General features: G+C 46.1%; 1 protein-coding gene across 2 annotated transcripts in view; it reads left to right on the forward strand.

Moving 5' to 3' along the window:
- The window catches only part of ENTPD4 (ectonucleoside triphosphate diphosphohydrolase 4), a 33,229-nt gene extending 22,562 nt beyond the window's left edge, over positions 1-10,667 (forward strand). For both annotated transcript variants that reach the window (XM_046656188.1, XM_046656190.1), the window contains exons 10-13: positions 2,116-2,440; positions 4,190-4,275; positions 5,184-5,345; positions 6,505-10,667. In XM_046656188.1, the coding sequence (XP_046512144.1) occupies positions 2,116-2,440; positions 4,190-4,275; positions 5,184-5,345; positions 6,505-6,733 (802 nt within the window). In that variant the 3' untranslated portion in view covers positions 6,734-10,667. The remainder of the gene's footprint in view (positions 1-2,115; positions 2,441-4,189; positions 4,276-5,183; positions 5,346-6,504) is intronic.
- Positions 10,668-18,824: the final 8,157 nt, after the last annotated feature.

Below are 18,824 nucleotides of genomic sequence, written 5' to 3' on the forward strand. Positions count from 1 at the left end.
TGTCAGCACTGCTAGGTGACTTTTTATTCCCCTGCCAACTGAGCTGGGAGAAGATGTGGAAGGACACAAGGGTCCTGCCTTCAGCCCACCTCCCAGCAGGCGCCAAAGGAGGGTCTCTCTCTCAGACCCACACCTCCCCTGATGGATTAGAAATTGCATCTCAGGCTATGAAAATAGTTTTCAGCATGGATGAGGCTGTTCCAGATTGCAGAGTCCTTGGGGAACTCAGCACCTGGGCTGCTGCGTGTGTCCTGGAGGCCTGTGGTCAGTGAGGATAAAGTTGGGGTAGGTGATGTTCTGGCGAAGTTATTGAAAACCAGTCCATGCAGTTGTTAGTGAATAAGACCGGAATGAAGGAAGTTATTCACGAGACAGAAGGGATCTAGAAGTCAAAGTTGGTGGTCGTAAACAGTGTTAGCAGTGAAACTTTTAAAAATGAGTTTATGAAGAATTCTGGTATAGAAAATATATAAAACAAATAAAAGCAACACTTTATCAGTTTAAATTTATTTTATAAGTATATAGCAATTATTTATTTGAAATTAGTCCATAAGAACAGAAAAGCCGTTTGGATGAACAAAAAAGTCTGAAATCTGGGTTACGTAAGATATCCTGTTAATTCCTCTATTTTGTTTTGGTTTTTTTTAATGAAACACTTTTGAGAGGAAAAATTCTAATTCATAGAGATAAATGATAGTATCTTTACTTGGCCAATTTAATCTTAGAAAACCCGTGGAGTCCTGAACTTTAAGAAAGACCGGGTCAGAGCCATTCGGTACCACATTTTCCAGAAATTCACGTATGTGAATAGGAAAAGCAAGAAAAACTTGTCCTTTGTCTGCCCAGACATTAGCTGAATAGTGTGAGTTACAGGATTGGCAGTCTCATAGTGTCTTTTTAAAGGTGGTATATTATTTAGCACATTCTTAAATAAATCTTATAATAGTTTTAAAATAGAAATATTTTATAAGTGACATTTGAATCAGACTTTTGAAGAAACACTTTATTCTGCAACCCGAATTTTTCCTAATTGGTTTTAATGTCAAGAAGCTTATATAATGGACAATTCAGTGCTACTTCTTAATTTAGGCAGAGGGCAACTGAAAATGGTGGCGCAAAATATACATTTCGCTAGTCTTGGACTTTTATAATAATTAGTTTTAATTTGTATGTTCGTTGGCCAATCTTCTGCTCTGGACTGAAGTTTTTTCTTAGGCTACATCCATCATTTCTCTGGCATGCACTGCAACCCCTCATGTTGATGTCACTTTGGCTTTCTTTAAAGAATACCAAGGACATAGGGCTGGCCCGGTGGCGCAGTGGTTAAGTGCACATGTTCCGCTTCTGCTGCCTGGGGTTCACTGGTTCGGATCCCGGGTGCGGACATGGCACTGCTTGGCACGCCATGCTGTGGTAGGCGTCCCACGTATAAAGTAGACGAAGATGGGCATGGATGTTAGTTCAGGGCCGGTCTTCCTCAGCAAAAAAAAAGAGGAGGATTGGCAGTAGATGTTAGCTCAGGGCTAATCTTCCTCAAAAAAAAAAAAGAATACTGAGGACTTGAAGACATCTGTGAAGCAATTTGATACCAGATCCTTCTAGATTTTTACTGATTTTTCCCAGTTTTTTTTTATCTTGCTGGCACCTAATTTGACAGCAATTTTCTAGCAACTTGCCTTTTCATATTTTTCTAAGGCATCTAACCTAGTTTTCACAGGGCCAGTTACTTCTTTTCATTGTCACATTTTGTCTGTATATAATTAAAATCACAAGCTCTAGTGGCACCGTGGGGTTGGGAACAACACAGTTGCTGGGCATTTGACTGCCGCGAACGTGAGCCTGAGAGGAGCTCGCTGAGCAGAGGTGTGGCGGTGGGCGCCAGGCCGTCTCTCGGTGAGGTGACGGGTGATGGCACCGGGAGGCTGTTGCACTGGACTCGTTAAGGTGTCTGCTGTATGCAGGTGTGTATCCTGAATCTCTAGGAAGGGCCCAAGTGCCCATTCTCCTAATTATCCCAGAACCCTTTTGTGTCCCCGCAGAACACCCTGCAGGACTCGTGTTCCTTGCACTGACTTATCCTCCGAAACATGATACAAGTTTCTCTTTGTGATGCAGGCTCCTGGGGAAACAGACTGGTCTGATTCCTGATACTCCGTACCTGGACCCCTGCTTACCCCTAGACATTAAAGATGAAATTCAGCAAAATGGACAGACCCTGTACCTCCGAGGGACAGGAGACTTTGACCTGTGTCGCGAGACTATCCAGCCTTTCATGAATAAAACAAATGAGACGCAGACGTCCCTCAATGGGGTCTACCAGCCCCCAATTCACTTCCAGAACAGTGAATTCTACGGCTTTTCTGAGTTCTACTATTGCACTGAGGACGTGTTACGAATGGGGGGAGACTACAATGCTGCTACGTTCACTAAAGCTGCAAAGGTAACCTTAAAGAAGCCGTCCTCTGCTCGCTTTTGAGAGACCGAGTGGACAGTGGCAGCTTACATCCTCCCTTGACGTCTGGAGGCCCAGGTCAAAAGAACGGAAACCGCTGGGAGCCCTGTTCCCTTGGTTGGGCAAGAGAAATAGTGACAGCAGAAGTAAAAACTCCCGTGTGAGCCGATTTCTGCCCACCACTCTGAACTGCTCTGGTCACAGTGGCTCCCAGACCACGGTCTTTGTATTGCCGTGTAATGATGGAATTGTCTGACACTGCTCCTCGAGCCTTCCTGTCCCTTTAGCTCCAAGGCTCCCCTTCTCTTGTTCTCCCTTGCCGTTCTGACAGTTTCTTAAGCTCTTTCACAGGTTTCCCCCTTTCATGCCCCTTATACCTGGTGATCCCAGACTTCTCCCCTTCGCCCTCTGACCTTCAGGTTCTTGGATGGTCGCATCCATGCTCATGGTTTGCTGCTGCCTCTCAAGAAGAGGCTCCAGGCCTGACCCCTGCCCAGTGCCTGCTAGATTTCAGTGCCTGTGACTCCGGACAGACCCCCCGTCTTCTCCCCATGCTGTCCCGGTTATGCTGTCTCGGTTAATGGCATCACTAACCATCCAGTCCCCCTCCCCGAAACCCAGGAATTACAGGCTTCTCCCTGTCACTCATTCATCCCTTGCTGTACACCCCCATATAATCAGTCATCAAGCCTATTATTTTACATCATAAATATTTCTCATACCCCTCCCTGCCTCCTGTCTCACTCTCATTGTCCTGGTCCAGGCCTGTCTGTCACCTGCTCTGTCGCAGGAGCCTCCCGGTTGGTCTTCGTGCTTCTGGTCTTCCCTCCGTTGGTCATCCTCCACACTGCTTCCCGAAGGTTCTGTCTGAAACAAGTGCACACGCCTGCTCGCCTCCTTAAGACCTGCAGCAGCTGCCTTTTTCTTCCAGGATAAATTCCAAATTCCTTAGCATGTCGTCCCCACCCTGCAGCCTCGTCTCCCACCTATCACTTTATACTCTGACCGTTTCAGACCGCTATTCGTTTCCCTCTCATCTACCCAACTCTGTATTCTGTCTTGTTCGTGTCTTGTTTCCTCTGCCTGAAATGCCTGTCCTTACCCTCTCACCGCAGGCTGAGTGCTGGTCTCTGTGTTCCCTGTTGCAAGTTTCACCGCCTCCCTGAGCCTCAGTCTCTTCATCCTTTAGAGGTTAGAGTAGTAGCCGTGTCAAGGAGTTGTTTTAAGTATCACATTCAGAAAAGGCACTCACACAGTACCCAGCAGACGCCAGCTCTTAATGTTACTACTATTGCAGATGGCTTCCCGTCTCGAGAAGACAGTGCCTTTTCCAGTTGTCTCTGTTCTCAGAACCTTGCACGATGCAGCCAAAGACATTGGTACTCAGTCTGAACCACTTCACTTTTCTGAAAGTTTCTGCCTGTCACAGGCACGAGTCCTGGGGGAAGAAACTAAGCAGTTTAGAAGAGGCTGGTTGTGGGCAGTGACATTCTCTTTAACAAACCTTGACAAAGTTTTAAGACAAAGAACAAGCATTGTCTTTGCTAATCGGCAAGTATTCACGGAGTGTTGTAAATCTTGTCTTCACCGTGCACATAGAGAAGTTAAGCTGGTGTTTCCTAATTGGAAGAATGTGTTTGTTATGAATATGAATTTGGTAAACCCTTTCCAAAACGAAAAAGATTTTTAATAAACCCTTTAAACCTAATCATTTATTTTGGGTGAAATTTCTTTCAGGATTATTGTGCAACAAAGTGGTCGATCTTGCGGGAGCGCTTTGACCGAGGGCTTTACGCCTCGCACGCGGACCTCCACAGGCTGAAGTAAGTCGTGGGCGGCCAGGCCCGGGGGCTGCAGGAAACCGCACATTCAGTATTGGCCCCTTGGCTTGCCACACCGTGGCCCCAACCTGCCTTCCTATCCTCAGTCACTCTTCCTCCTCATCTGCCCTGGGCTCCTTTCAAATGGGACAGCAAACCCTAGTGCCCAAACGTATCTTAGAGTTCCGCTCTTCCTTCCCCCTGGAACTCCCCATGCAGCCTTCGCTTGTTGAAGGCCTGCCCAGATGTCCGAGTCAGGCCAGATGCTGCCCCTCTCGAGTCTTCCTCTGCCCCTTCAACCGGACTCCGTGCTCTCTCCGGGTCTCCCTCCAGAGCACTGATTATGTCTTGCTAATGGTGTTTATCATATTCTGCTTTGTTTTATAGTTATTTGTTGCCTTTCAAAAATCCTCTTCTAAGTCATGTAAGTCCATTGACTGTCTCATTATTTATTATTATTGCTTGCTTAGCCCACTGCTTGCAAAAAGTAAGCCTCTGATAAATATTTAGCATCCTAGAATATCAGAGCTGAAAAAGATCCTCCTGCCTTCTTGTTTTATAATAAAGAAACAGATCCAAAGAGGCTGGAACTTACCCAGTATTTATTCAATGAGTAAATGATGGAATCCCTGAGGAAGAAACCTGTCATGGCAACAGCGTGTTAAATTATGCTGAGACCAAGTTTCATGAGCTAATTGATTTTAACAGGTGAACCATCTCGTGTTGCGGGACAAGGGGCGTAAACCAAGTCAGTCACCTTGAAACGCGCACGGTTGGTTTGGCTGCTCAGAACACTCGCCTCCTGATGCCTTTGCAGCCACGTTGCTCACAGAGGGAAGGCTGTCTCTGTCTTTTTGGTTCATTTTGCCAAATGAATCAGTCCCGCTCATGTTTGTGCTTGGTGTTCATAGGTATCAATGCTTCAAATCTGCTTGGATGTTCGAGGTATTTCACAGGGGCTTTTCATTTCCCGTCAACTATAAAAACTTAAAGACAGCCTTACAAGTTTACGACAAGGAGGTTCAGTGGACTCTGGGAGCAATCCTTTACAGGACCCGCTTTTTACCCCTCAGGTATGGCTGTTGCGTTGGTAATGAGAATCAAACGAGATGCTTCTCTGCAGTTCTGATGCATCGCAGCAGCTGTGAGCTGTGGATGTTGGGGTGTTGTTAGTGCTGGCCGTGGGCAGAATTGTAGAATCCCCCCAGGGCTTCCTCCCTTCCCACCCTAGCTATCCATCATACACAGCGCAAAAACATTCGGTTATTCTCAACTGGCTGTTCCCTAACCCCTGTGCAGAAGGGTTAGTGCCAGGGTTCTTAACCTTGTGGCCTTGGATCCCTTCTGAAAATACTGTTTTTAATGCATAATATACATACCTAGGGCACAGAGGAAACCATTATATTAAAATATATTTATCAAAATATTATAGAACAAATTTGTCATATAGTAATATATGTTCTTTATTAACTCATTAAATGACAAGATCTGGCAGCAGAACTAGTCATTTCTGTAATTGCAATGTAGTGATGCATGTTGATGATGTTTCGAGGCATCTGCAAAACCCGGCCATGTGATGTAACAGGTCTGTGCGTTTCCCCGGGAAGCCCGAGGCCCCTGCTGCAGCGGCAGTTTGTCGTCTGCCTTCGTGCTCAGAGGGGGCGCTGCATCTAGGCAGACTGGTAGCAGAAAGATGCACATTCTCCCCCATTCGAGTTCACAGACCCACTGTCAGCTGACCCCCACGTAAGACCCTGGTTCACTGATAAATGGGGTATTAACTTTTTTGGGCTTTTTCCCTTCATTTAATTGAGCATCTCCCAGCAATCCTTTTAGCTGGCTTAACTGGAAAAGATGTGAGTGCTGGGTCTTACTGATGACAAACGTGCTTTGATTCCACGTTGGATTCTGTGGGTTAGTGAAACGCTCACAGGTCTAGGTTTCTGTAATTTTTGTTACCCAAATTATAGTGATGGTAACTGCTGCAGACTGAGGAATAAACTGCCACGTTTTATCCTTAATGCTTACAGCTACCCTCTGTCAGGCCGTAGTATCCTACATTTAGAGGTAAAGAAACCGAGCCCCCAAGACCCAGGTGACAGTTTTCGTGCAGAGCTGTCTTAAACCAAGTCCCCGACCCATATCCCGTGCACTCCGACCTCACAGTCCTCCCTGTTTCGCCCTCTGCCATCTCTCATCGGTCTGTCGTGTTGTTTTGTTTCCATGGGGCAGAGATATCCAGCAGGAGACCTTCCGGGCCAGTCACGCTCGCTGGCGGGGCTTCTCCTTTGTCTACAATCACTACCTGTTCTCGGGCTGCTTCCTGGTGGTCCTGCTCGCCATCCTTCTGTACCTGCTGCGGCTCCGGCGCATCCACCGCAGGACGCTCCGCGGTGGCTCTGCCGCCACCCTCTGGCTGGAGGAAGGCCTTGCGTCCCAGAAGATCGCTGGTCCCTTGTGAGCGCGACTGAGAGCCCCGGGAAGACTTTCCAGAGGAAAAGCCATTCTTGCCTCAGGGTTTCTGCTCTGTATTCTCATTTGGTTTTGTTTTTCCTTTCCCTTTTTGTTCCTTGAAACAAAAACACAATCCACTGTTTGTTAGCTCTGCTGTCCTAGAAGTACTACATTTAGCCACTTTGAATACAGCTTCAAACTGAGTAGGAAAAGGGAAAATCACTTCATTTTTGCTGTAGAGGTTATCTGCCAAAAATTACTGAGATTGTTGGGTTTTTTTAAAGGTATGTTCAATTTTAAACAGATGCACTTTGATATGGGAGGGAACTGTCAAAGGTGTTTTTTTCCATCAGTGGAGGTAAGACCAAGAGTGATATCTTTACAGAACCAAAACACCTCCTGACTGAGACGATAATCCTCTTTGTTGCCTGTCTTGATGCTTAGGTTTTGTTTATTGTTCAGGTCTGTTGCTATGTGTTTTCTTTGCAGGTTTAAAACATCAAAACTGTTTATATCCAAAATAGAGAACTATAGGTGCCAGGAAGTAATTATTTTTAAACTTGATAGAGAAGAGACCTGAAAAATGTGAAATAATCACTAGAGCTGTGTGTGTGTGTGTGTGTGTGCGTATGAGAAATGCTATTGAAAGAGAATGAGGGATACAGGGCTTTCTTTTAAAAACGCACACTTCAGAATTTACTGTTTCATGTTATTTTAAAAATCCCCATTACCATTATCTTTTCCTGACCACAGGTACTTACTTTCTGTATCCCTTCTTTCACTGATCTTGGAACGCTTTGTTTTTTAAGGAGTTGGAAAATTCCTAGTTTCACTGGTTTCAATGTTGTTTGACCTCAAGCTGCTGCCACTGACAGGCTCCTCAGAGTTCCTTAGGAGACATTTTTGTTTGTTTAATTGTTAAGGCTCTAGTTTCTTCCGACTTCAGGTTGTTGTTCCCAGTCAGTTAAAAATGGTCTCAGCAGCTTTATTTTGGAGACCCCATGCTTAGCCTGACAAGTTCTCTCTTACTGCTGTGGGTGAGGCTGCGTTGGCGATGCCACCACAAATCCAGACTAAGAGAAGGGTCTGAATTTCATATAAGTTATAAACTCACATTTTGAAGAAAACAATTTGGACATTTTAAACAAAAACCTAAAAAGGACACCTAGGTTGGTATATGTGAGATTGGTTGTTTTTCACCTATTCATTTTTTTTAGAAGCTTTGGGAATTCTCATACATAGTCTTTGAGGTGAAGTTCCTTTTCTTTGTGTGTGTATCCACGTGCGCACGTGTGTGGTGCATGCATTCTGTTTCTTAACTCCAGAACAGTTAAATTCGTCTAGTTGGTAGCAAATGTGTATTTTGAGAACTATTAGCTGTTTTTTTAAAAAATCATTGATTAGAGAAAGAATTCAGATTCTAAAAGCCCTTATTTAACTTAGAAAAAAAGTTGGATTTTATTTGTTCATTAATTACTTAAAAACATGATATACTGTATACTGATGACTTAAAATATCACAAATTTATGAAAGAAATGCAAATTCTCTTTTTCTCCTCTTCAATATGAATATTTTAGCAATGAGAAACTTATTGGTAGAAGTTTACCTCTCATACAACCCAGAAGGTTGGCGGAGCCGGAAGCTGTTCCAGCATCTCGGCACAGAGGCTTGTTTCAGAGAGGATGGGGGTGAATGTCCCTCAGAAAGATCTAGCTCTGGAAACGCTGGGCTCCAGCTCTTTAGATCCTTATCGAGACACAAGCGAGCTGTCACAGATGCCCCGCAGCAGAGTGAGCTGGGGAGCCTCCTGACTTACTGGGTGAGGTGGCCTGCAGGCTGGACGGCATTAGTAGGGAAGAGGAAGTAAGTTCACACTGTAGCTCTTCTGCCACCAACCAATTGGAGTGCTGAGGCCTTAACCTGTAGAAGGAGCATTTTTAAATGCCTGGAGTATGTCATTTTCCTTTTAAAATCAAGGTAAGGATAAGCAGCATAGGCGCAGATTTAAATAGGCCTTAATTAGGACTTCCTATCATAAATAGCCCTTTTTAAATAAAGGATGCCAATTTGGTCCAGTTCTGGACTGTTGAGGGAGCAGAGTAGAGACGGACTCCTAGGAGTTCTGCTTTCAGCCTGGTGTGAGCATCCCCCGCAGGGACCTACCTCTCTCTCCAAAAGAATCCCCAGATTAGAGTTCTAGGGCCCAAAGAAGCTTACACTTCGCACAGCTAAGTGCCCACTATCCCCTGCCAAATAACTCCCTGGGGCGGGCTCAGCTAACCTGCCCACAGGGAAAATCTGCAGGACCCTTGAGCTGAGAATGGTTTTTCAATTTTTAAAGCATTGTTAAAGAAAAAACAGGTGAAGAGTATGCACCAGAGACCATACATGGCCTGTAGAACCTAAAATATTTACCAAATGCCCTTTACAGAAGACGTTTGCTGCCCCCTGCGTGGACAACCCCATTACAGAACGGAGGTGCAGTAGCGTACTCTTAATTCAGGAAGATAGTTACCATTCGTGGGCACGAAAAGGTGGGCAAGAGAAGTGACCCAACTTCTATCTTAAAATATTTGTTTATGCACCAGAATTTCACTTCTTACAGTTCTCTCTAGATTATTTTCAAGGTCACTTTTCTAATAAACCAGGAAACATGCCTCCCCACCCCCAAATTTAAAAAGTGCTGTTCAGGAGGGCTCACTCTTGTGCCAAGATGTCTGCTGTCCTGAGAAGGTCTCATGGTTTTATCACCCCTCTAGCCTCGCCAGAGGAGGCAGCCAGGGGCTTTCCCTCGGGGACATGGGGGTGAGAGGCAAGCCTGGGGGGAGCTGAATTCGAGAGGAGGAGAATTAATACCAGATAAGAGCGGCCAAGGCGGCATCTGAATACTGTAATAGAAAGTGAAAGAAATTGGCCTGGCGGGAACTCGCTAAAAGCCTTGTCAAAGACGGAGCGTGGTGGGCGAAGTCTTGATGGAGGCACGCCCACTGTCAGTGCGTCTGTCCTAGTCTGTCCGTAGTCAGTCGTAGCGTGTGCTGCTCCTCTTCAGACCTCCAGAGGGTGCTCTCAGAGATGTCACCATCAATTGAAGGACATCACACTAAAGGTACAAACATACTGATTCGTACCCGTGGTTTTTGCACATTTTCATCCTAAACTGCTGGATTTCGGCAGCCCTCCCCAACCTGGGGCAAACCGAAGCGGCTGCTTGTGGCTCAGCCTGGAGCCCTGGAGGCTGAGAAGATCCCTTGCCCGTGCCCACTGTCATACCTGTGGATCCACACCTGTGCCCTCAGGTTGGCAAGCTCTAGAAGAACAGATGTTTAAACCTTAAACTCAGGCCTACATAGACTAGTTTTCCTTGTAAGAAGCGTGCTAGACTTAGCAAGAAACTCTAAGAGGCAGATGTGTTTTCCAAGCTTTTAAAAAAAGTCACCTTTTGAATTTTGTGTGGTAATGTGCAATGCAGCAAAACTACCTATAAGTAAATTATAAAGTTATTTATTTCAGTGTTTTGTTTTTTATGATATTGATTTTTCCTTTCAATAATGAATGATGCGACCAACCAAGGAGATTTGTTTGTTCTGTTGCTAAGAGTATATTTTACAGTTAGGAAATAGAAAAACTAAGGGAGCATCTTTAAGTGTTTTTTATTTCAGTGATGTTTTCCATTCATGGCAGGAACACTTGTCTTTGGGAGACTGTGGTGTCATATCCCTTTGTGTGTTGGGCGAGCTCGCGCCACCACACGAGCGCACAGAGGGGTGTTGACAATCCATGAAATGGAAGTGCAGCCATGGCCCACAGACTCTCTGAGCTGGCTTTCTTGCAGTTTATATAGATTTTTCTCTGATGTTTGAATCTTGTTGCCTGTTAGAATGCTTTGTTGAACTTGAGTCTAAATTCAGTAAAATAAATTGTCTGCGTCTGACTGCACCCTCGATGCGTTTGCTGTATTTGCTGTGCATTGCTTGGAGCCCTGCTGTATGCGTTGTGGAGGGAGGCCCTGTGCATCCTGCAGCACAAAACCACGTGTTTCACAAGGAGAAATAATTCCCAAGATGTGATATTAAGCCATTCACCTACAATACAGGCCATTCTGAGATGACTGTTTGTGAGGTGATTTTAAGGTACCTGTTAACTATATAGAAATTAGCCAACTTTTATGTGTTTTTCTCTCATAGATATTAAATCAAATGCTGACTTTATGTTACACCGTTTTGCAAATAGATCTAAGCTTGAAGCCCTTGGCTTCTTTCCAGAGAAATAGGAATCTCGTTAGTAATGTTACCAGTGTGCCTATTAGAAGCTACACCTCCTTTTCAGCTGGGGGTATACAGAGGTTTTCCTGGAGGAGGAGTGGGGACCTGAGCCAGAACCTGAAGACAGATGAAAGGGGAAGGGGACCGGCAGTTAACAACAAAAATAAGAGCCTAAGAAATACGTCTGAAAAGGTGAGGGAAAGGCAGAACCAGATGGGAGCGGAGAGGGAGCAGAGGCAGCAGGAGAGCGCATGCTCACCCGGTGACAGCAGGGAGGTGGTGTCGTAATGGTAAGAGAGAGCTTGCTTGAGTGATTTTTGAGGCAGTGCAATAAATATAGGTCTTTGTGCCTGAGGGTAAATACATTAAAATATCTAAGGCGTCTAAAGATGTCTAAATTTTATTCCACTTGATTGAAGAGAAGTTAGTGCAGATTTCCAACTGCTACCCATGGTAACAGATCTGAAAGGCAGTGGTTCTGGGTTTTTGCTTGTTTTCATCTGTTTCCATTTGTCCCATGAATCTGGAGTGCACAAGTGGATCTTTTTTTTTTTTTTTGAGATCCTGAAATGCTAATGTTTTGCACAGGGGCTTATGGCGCTCATGCTGGTCTGGGAGCAGAGGTGTGAACGTCATCTCCCTCGCAGTCAAACTGTCTTTTGGAAAGGTCATCAAAAGACAAAGGAGCCCCTTTAATCCCAAAGCCCAGTGTGGCAGATTAGGCCATTTGCCTGGAGCATCAGAGTCAGGATGAAAGCAATACCGTGAAGGTCCTCCCAGCCCCGCCTTGTGTGGGAGCCTGACTCCTCAGCCTGTGATCTGCCCCCGTTAATGGGAGTCGAGCTGTCGGGCGTTTCTGTTTGTTACCAGATAGTGCCCCTCCCGGCAGGGCGCCCCTTTGTATGAGCACATCACGGGGGCTGAGAGGACCTGCCGCTGGGAGACCTGTGCTCGGCCTCCGGCCTCTCTCTGCCCTTGGTCCTGTTTGGCAAGTGAGTTACATCTGGCTCCAGACTTCATGGCCACTTAAACGTTTCTGTCAACAGCCTGTTGTGTGTAAGAGACCCAGATAAGAAGCCCAAACGAGAAACCCAGCCTTAGGAAAGGTTTCTGCCCGAGGAAAGTACTGCCAGCTCCTCACAAAGCATGACGGTGATAGGCACAGAAGACAGGCTTGTTTAAATACAGGCGCTTTACTAAATGGAGGGAAAGCAGATTCTGCTTTCTCCTGAAAAAAGAAGGGGGAAGTGGGGCTGTGGCCGGGTCGCGGCAGACGAAGCGCGCCGCCCTGACTTTGTCGGCGGTCGTGGGATGCCACCGGTCACCCTTTTCAGCCTTCATGATTGTAGGGACATTAGCTGGTGTGCCCCTTTAACGGCCACGTGTCCTGGAGGCTTCTTATCTGGGCTATGCACCAGTACCCATGATGATCGCAGTACTGGGCTTGGCCGACCAGCTGCTTTCTCATGGGGTAATTGACACCAAGACCCTCAAGGTCTCCAGGAGGAGGTGCAGGGCTCTGGTCCTTGGAATGCAGGCCATACAAGGATGATCCCCCTTGGTAAACACGCAGCCTTTGTTCCTCTGCCTGCTTAAGCCCGCTTCTCCCAGGGGGCCGCAGCGGAGCACAAATCTTTGTCCAGCCGGCCGCCACCGGACACTCTCCCTGTCAGTCAGTCCAGATAAACCTCTATGTCTCGTTCGCAGTCTCCAGGTCGTTTCTTCCGGCTCTCGGCTCGATACCCTGCTGCCCTAGCCCCGCTGGGCCTCTGGCCTTACTCGATAATCAGAGTTTGAAGTGGGCGTCTTGGGAAAGATTGATATCTTCCTGCCGTGAAGACCCGGGACTTAAGCTCCAGGGACCTGGCTCTGCCCTTTCGCCTCCTAAGATCCATCTTCTCCACCTGCACAGGCTTTATTTATTACCTAGATTTTAGATTCAAAAAGATTGAGGCACATCAGCGTTTAATGGGCTTTACTCAGCCCCATAAAGTCTTTTATCTTGGTAATGGCAACACAATAGAATTTTCTGGAATTTCCTGGCCATTCTCCATAATGTTCAAATCACATTTTTAAAATTGTCTTCAACCTTTTGTGGCCCTGTTGCCCATCAGTGTACCTGTTTGATCCCTGAACCTTCTGGAGCATGGGTGGTGACGTGTACTCTCTTTATTTCTATATTTATAACTAAGCCAATAGAAAACAGCTTATAGCACATAGTGCCTTGTAAATATCTGGTTTCTTTGTCAAACCACCTCTTTAGATTTCTAGGGTTTGTGAAACAAATATTTTACAAATCTTATATTCTCAATCTGCTTTTTTCTTTCCAGATTGCAGAGTTTTGTGCAGTTTTTTGTGGGGTTTTTTTTTCTTTTTTGAGGAAGATTAGCCCTGAACTAACTGCCTATCTTCTTCTTTTTTCTGAGAAAGACTGGCCCTGAGCTAACATCCCTGCCCATCTTCCTCTACTTTATATGTGGGACACCTACCACAGCATGGCTTTTGCCAAGTGGTGCCATGTCTGCACCCAGGATCCGAACCAGCGAACCCCGAGCTGCCAAGAAGCGGAACATGCGAACTCAACCACTGCACCACTGGGCTGGCCCCAGGGTGTTGCATTTTAAACTGTGGTTAGAAAACCTTAGGGGAACTGAATTTACTTCAGTTTATTTCCTTTCTTCTTAACCCATTTAGTCCTGAAACAAAGAAAAACGAAAGTAGGGAGTGGTGAGTAGGGACCAAGTACGACAGATGTTTCCGGAAGCCCAGCCTAGAGAAGGGAGTTTCTGTATATCGATCTTGTTCTAAGCATAGCTTCAGAATTTTTTTCACCCAAAATTTTCCTTAAAAGATAATCACTTCTTAACAGCCTCCCACCAAACAGCAAATGTAAGGGGGAAAAGGATGGATCCAGCTTCACCTGAAGGAAGGATTTCTGTTCAACAGCATCACACCCAAAGCCAACAGATGGCAGATGAGAAGATATTTGCAATGACTAAAGTTGAAAAGGGATTAATACGTGTTGTACAAGGTTTCTTGCAAATCAACAAGAAAAAGGAAATCAAAATAAAAATGGGCTATGAGTATTAAAAAGTGATTCACAGAAGGGCAAGCCCAAATGCTTAACAAGAAGAGACAAACTGAGGGAGCCAGAGAAGTGCAAATGAAAATAGAGCCCCTACCTTGCCCTCAGAATTGCTATTGGAAGTGTTGGCAGCGATGTGGGCCCAGTAGCTTAGGTATTGCTGGGGGCGTGAAACCCACTGCGGCCACTCTGGAAAGCAAGCCGGCAGCACTTGCAAGTTTAGCCCAGCATGTGTCCGAGAGCCCGTGCTGCCCAGAGAAATTCCCACCTGATCCATAAGGGGACTACAGAGGGATGCTCTCAGCAGTGTTACCTGAGCTATCTGAGGAGGCAAGCAAGGTCTTGAGTAAGTAAAAGGTGGCCATTGCACACTATGGAGACTGTGCAGCCGTTCGAAACGATGAACTGGAGGTAAATAGACCAAAATGGAGGATCTTAAAAATAGTGTTGAAAACTTAAAGAAATAAGATTTATGACATAATGCCATTTATGTAAGCGTAAGGCACACAACATGATATGTCATGAGGACATGCATATTTCAACTGTCAAACATTAAAATGGATGTTATGGGGGACGCAGGTTGGTTATGAAAGGAGGACAAAGGATAAAACTGGTCTCCTCGTTTTAGGCTAACTAACCACACCCGTTTGCCCGAGTCTTTCCTGGCTTGAGTACTGGAACCTCAGCCCAGCGAAGCCCTCACCTCACAGCCCAGAGGGCTGGTTGGTTACCCCGCCCCCACGGGGTCCCTTCAACACAGCAGCCTTGAGAAACCTAATGCAGATCAGGACACTTGTTCAGCAAAACCCATCCAGTTGGCGGTCTATTTCACTCAAAAGAAGAACCAAAGTTTTTGTAATTGCCCATAAGGCACACACAACATGCGCACTCCACACCCCTCTGACCACCTCTAATTTCTCTCCGAGCCTCATTCTGCTCCAGCCCCACTGGCCTCAGGACCTTCCATGACTTGCTCTCCCATGGAAGCCCACCTGGCCACCTACTTAAAACTTATGCTTCTGCCCCTCCCCAGCACTTTTTGTCCCCTCACCCTGCTTTAATTTTTCCCCATGGTGTCACCTTCTAGCATATTCTATATTCATTTTTCCTCGTGAGTCTCTACTAGAATGTAATCCACGGGGAGAGGAGTTGTGTTGGTTTCTCTGCTGTATCCCCAGTGCCTGGCACAGGGTCCGAGACACAGTAAAGGCTCAGTGAATATTTGTGGAATGAAAGAAAAGACCTTGCAGGAAGGGGTAACGATGGGCTGAGAAAGAGGAGCCTGCTTAACTCCCCCTCTGCCCCTGAGGTGTGGGGCAGGAACCAGGGCTCAAACCCCTTCCTCTATCTGGGGGGACATGCTTCCTGTGCAGAATCATCCCAGCAGCGTGATGATGGCCTGTGACTGCCAGGCAGGCTGTGGTAAGCTCCTCGTTGACGCCCACACTCCTGAGCACGGCAGCATGAGGCGGCGCAGTTGCTCTCCTCACTTTCTAGGTGGAGGAGCAGCCGTGGAGAGGTGGCGGGACCTGCCCACAGCCCCACAGCCAGTAAGCGGTGGGTCTGGGATTTTGAATTTGGCAGCCTGGCTCCCGTCTAGAGCTACGCTGTCCAGTAAGGCAGCCGCCGGCCACATGAAGTATGGTCACTGCTAACGAGACGGGCCATAAGGCCAGATAGATGCCAGAGTTCAAAGCCTTCGTCCAAAGAAATAAGTAAAAGATCCCAATTTGTTTACATTGGTTACGTAAGACATGATAACATTTTGGCTATATTGTGTTAAATGAAATATGTTATTAGATTGATGTCACCTGTTTTTTTTTACATTTTTCACGTGGCCGCTGGAAGCTTCACTGAGCTGCGTGTTCACGTTATTCTCCTGTCAGACAGCGCTGCTCTCGGTCCTGGCTTCTCAGAGCATGGTCCTTGGACCAGCAGCACCGGTGTCACCACGGCCTGACCGAAGCGCTGAATCTTGGGGCCGCCTCAGACCTCCTGAGTGGGTTCCTCACTGTACAGGGTCTCCAGGTCGTCCCTGCTGCCCACTGCAGGTTGGGAAGTGCCGCTCTAGACCAGGAGTCGGCAAAATTTTTCTTCAGACAGCCAGATAGTGATACGTTAGCTTGGCCGACCATTTGACTTCTGTCTGAAACTGGCTTCACTCTGCTCTTGTAGTATGAAATCCGTCACAGATGATATGTGAATGAAGGGGTGTGGCTTTGTTCCACAAAAAGCAGATGGTAGGCCAGTTCTGCTCGTGGGTGGGAGTTGCCAACCCCCGCTGGAGACCACTACACCATGCTGGGCCTCACACCAGGGAAGACCTCCTGCCTCCAAGATCCCACCGCCTTTCCTTCCAGACCCCTCTTGAGAGTTATAGTCTCTTATTTCTGTTTCCTACCAGATGTTACCTAGATGTCCCAGAGGATCCTGAAGCTCACGTCCAAATATGAGCCTTTCCTCCCCCCGACCTCCTCTCTCTATGCACCAGGTGAGTCAGACCAGACTCCTGGAAGTCATTCTAGATGACTTCTTTCTTATCACCCTCTCTCCCCATCTAATCAGCCACCAACCAAGTTCAGGCCCCCCGTTTTTCTTGGATATAAGGTTCTAGGTGCAGTCTCACTCATCCTGTCTGGATAGTTTCCCCTCAGAGCCTGACCAAGGGCCAAGTGGCAGGTCTGGGGCCTCCCCTCATCAGGGGCCGAGTGGCTGCTGTCCAGCTACAGAAAGAGATGTCGCCACTCTCTGTGGTGGCTGCTCTAACTGCTGCTCTGAGAACCTGAACCGCCCTTGTGAAGAAGCAGTGTCCCCTTTGCAATGTCATCAGAAGCTGAAAGTAGTCACTCTATGGGTGGAAGTCCAGAAGTGTTGAGCGAATTGTACGAAATGATAGAGACAGTAAATGTGAAGGTCTCCACAGCTCTCACTTCACCTCCACTGTTAGTGAGGAACTGAAGAGAGGTCATAACGTGACCAGTTAGCTTCCCTGGATAACGAGCCTGTGTCTTCCCCAGGGCGCCTCCTTGGGGTGTGTTCACTGCTTGCTCTCAGAGCGGAGAGTGGGCTCAGACTTGGAGAGCTGAGGTTTAGCACACAGACTCATCTCACTCTCACGAATGAATGAGTGCTAACCTGTCGTGGTGAGGCGAGTGGCAGGCTAGCGAGAAACTCACTTCGAATCAACACTCTGGAATAGCAGGTATGTTAGTTTCCTGGGGCTGCCATAACAAATCCCCACAAACTTGGGGGGGCTTAAACAGTAGAAATTTATTCTCTCAGTTCTGGGGGCCGGAAGTCCAAGGGTGTTGGCAGGGCTGTGCTCTCCACTAAGGCTCTAGAGAAGAATCCTTCCCGGCCTCTTCCTGGCTCCTGGGGGTTCCCTGGCAACCCTTAGTGTCCTCGGCTGTGGCAGCATCTCTCCAGTCTCTGCCTCACCTGCACTTGGCTTTCCTCTCTGTGTGTCTTCAGATCTCTCTCTCCTCATAAGGACACCAGTCACTGGATGCAGGGCCCACCGTAATCCAGTACAATCTCATTTTCAGTTGATTACGTCTGCAAAGACCTGATTTCCAAACCAGGTCACATTCCCGAGTACTGGAGATTAAGACTTCAACGTCTCTTTTGGGGGACAGAATTCGACCCACAACAGCAGGTGATCATTTATTAAGCACCTTCTAGGAAGACAGAGCTCTGGTAAGGAAACGGTTAACTCGACTCCTCAAAAGTGAAGGGAAGCCCGTATGAGAAATGGGAGAACTCACTATAATAGAAGATTTTAACTCACTTTTCCCAGTTATTATTAGATCAAGCAGCAAAAATTAGTTTACTACACTTGAATAACATGCCAAGCAAACTTAATGTATGGACATTTGTGGAACACATACTTTTCAAGCGCAGGTAGAACATTCACAAAATTTGAACTTAACGAATTTTGAGCAATTAATTTCACACAGACCACCTTTTCTGCCAACAATATCATGTTAGAAATTAATAGCAAAAGATAATTTTTAAAAAGACACAATATTTAAAAATTTTTAACACATTTCTAAGTAACTCATGTTCCAAAGAAGAAACCATATTAAGAATTAGAAAATAATTAGGGCCGGCCCGGTGGCACAGTGGTTCACTGTGCACGTTCCACTTCCATGGCCCAGGGTTCACCAGTTTGGATCCCGGGTGCAGACATGGCACCGCTTGGCACGCCATGCTGTGGTAGGCGTCCCACATATAAAGTAGAGGAAGATGGGCATGAATGTTAGCTCAGGGCCAGTCTTCCTCAGCAAAAAGAGGAGGATTGGCAGTAGTTAGCTCAGGGCTAATCTTCCTCAAAAAAAAAAAAATTGAAGCAAATAATTAGATCTGACCGTAAATGAAATACATCTGAAAACTTGCTGGGTGCAGCTAATGTTGTACTTAGAAGAACACTACAGTTTTAAAATGCATATATTAGAAAAGCATAAAAGATAAAATTTAATAAACTAAGCATAAAAGGGCAAGGCAAAAAAAGAATAAAGCAAATAATAAGCTTGAAAATAGAGGATCAGCAAAGCGTAAGTTGGTTTTTTGAAAAGACTGATAAAATGAACAAAACTTTAGCAAAATTGTTCAAGAAAAAAGAGAAGGCATAAACAATTTTACAAATAAAGCAGATATTAAAAAGATAAGAGAAAATTATAAATATATTAATGCCACTAAGTTGGAAAACTTAGATGAGATGAACAAAATCCTATACAATAACAACTTAACCA

This window comes from Equus quagga, chromosome 3 (genome assembly GCF_021613505.1).
Source record: "Equus quagga isolate Etosha38 chromosome 3, UCLA_HA_Equagga_1.0, whole genome shotgun sequence".
Lineage (NCBI taxonomy): Eukaryota > Metazoa > Chordata > Mammalia > Perissodactyla > Equidae > Equus > Equus quagga.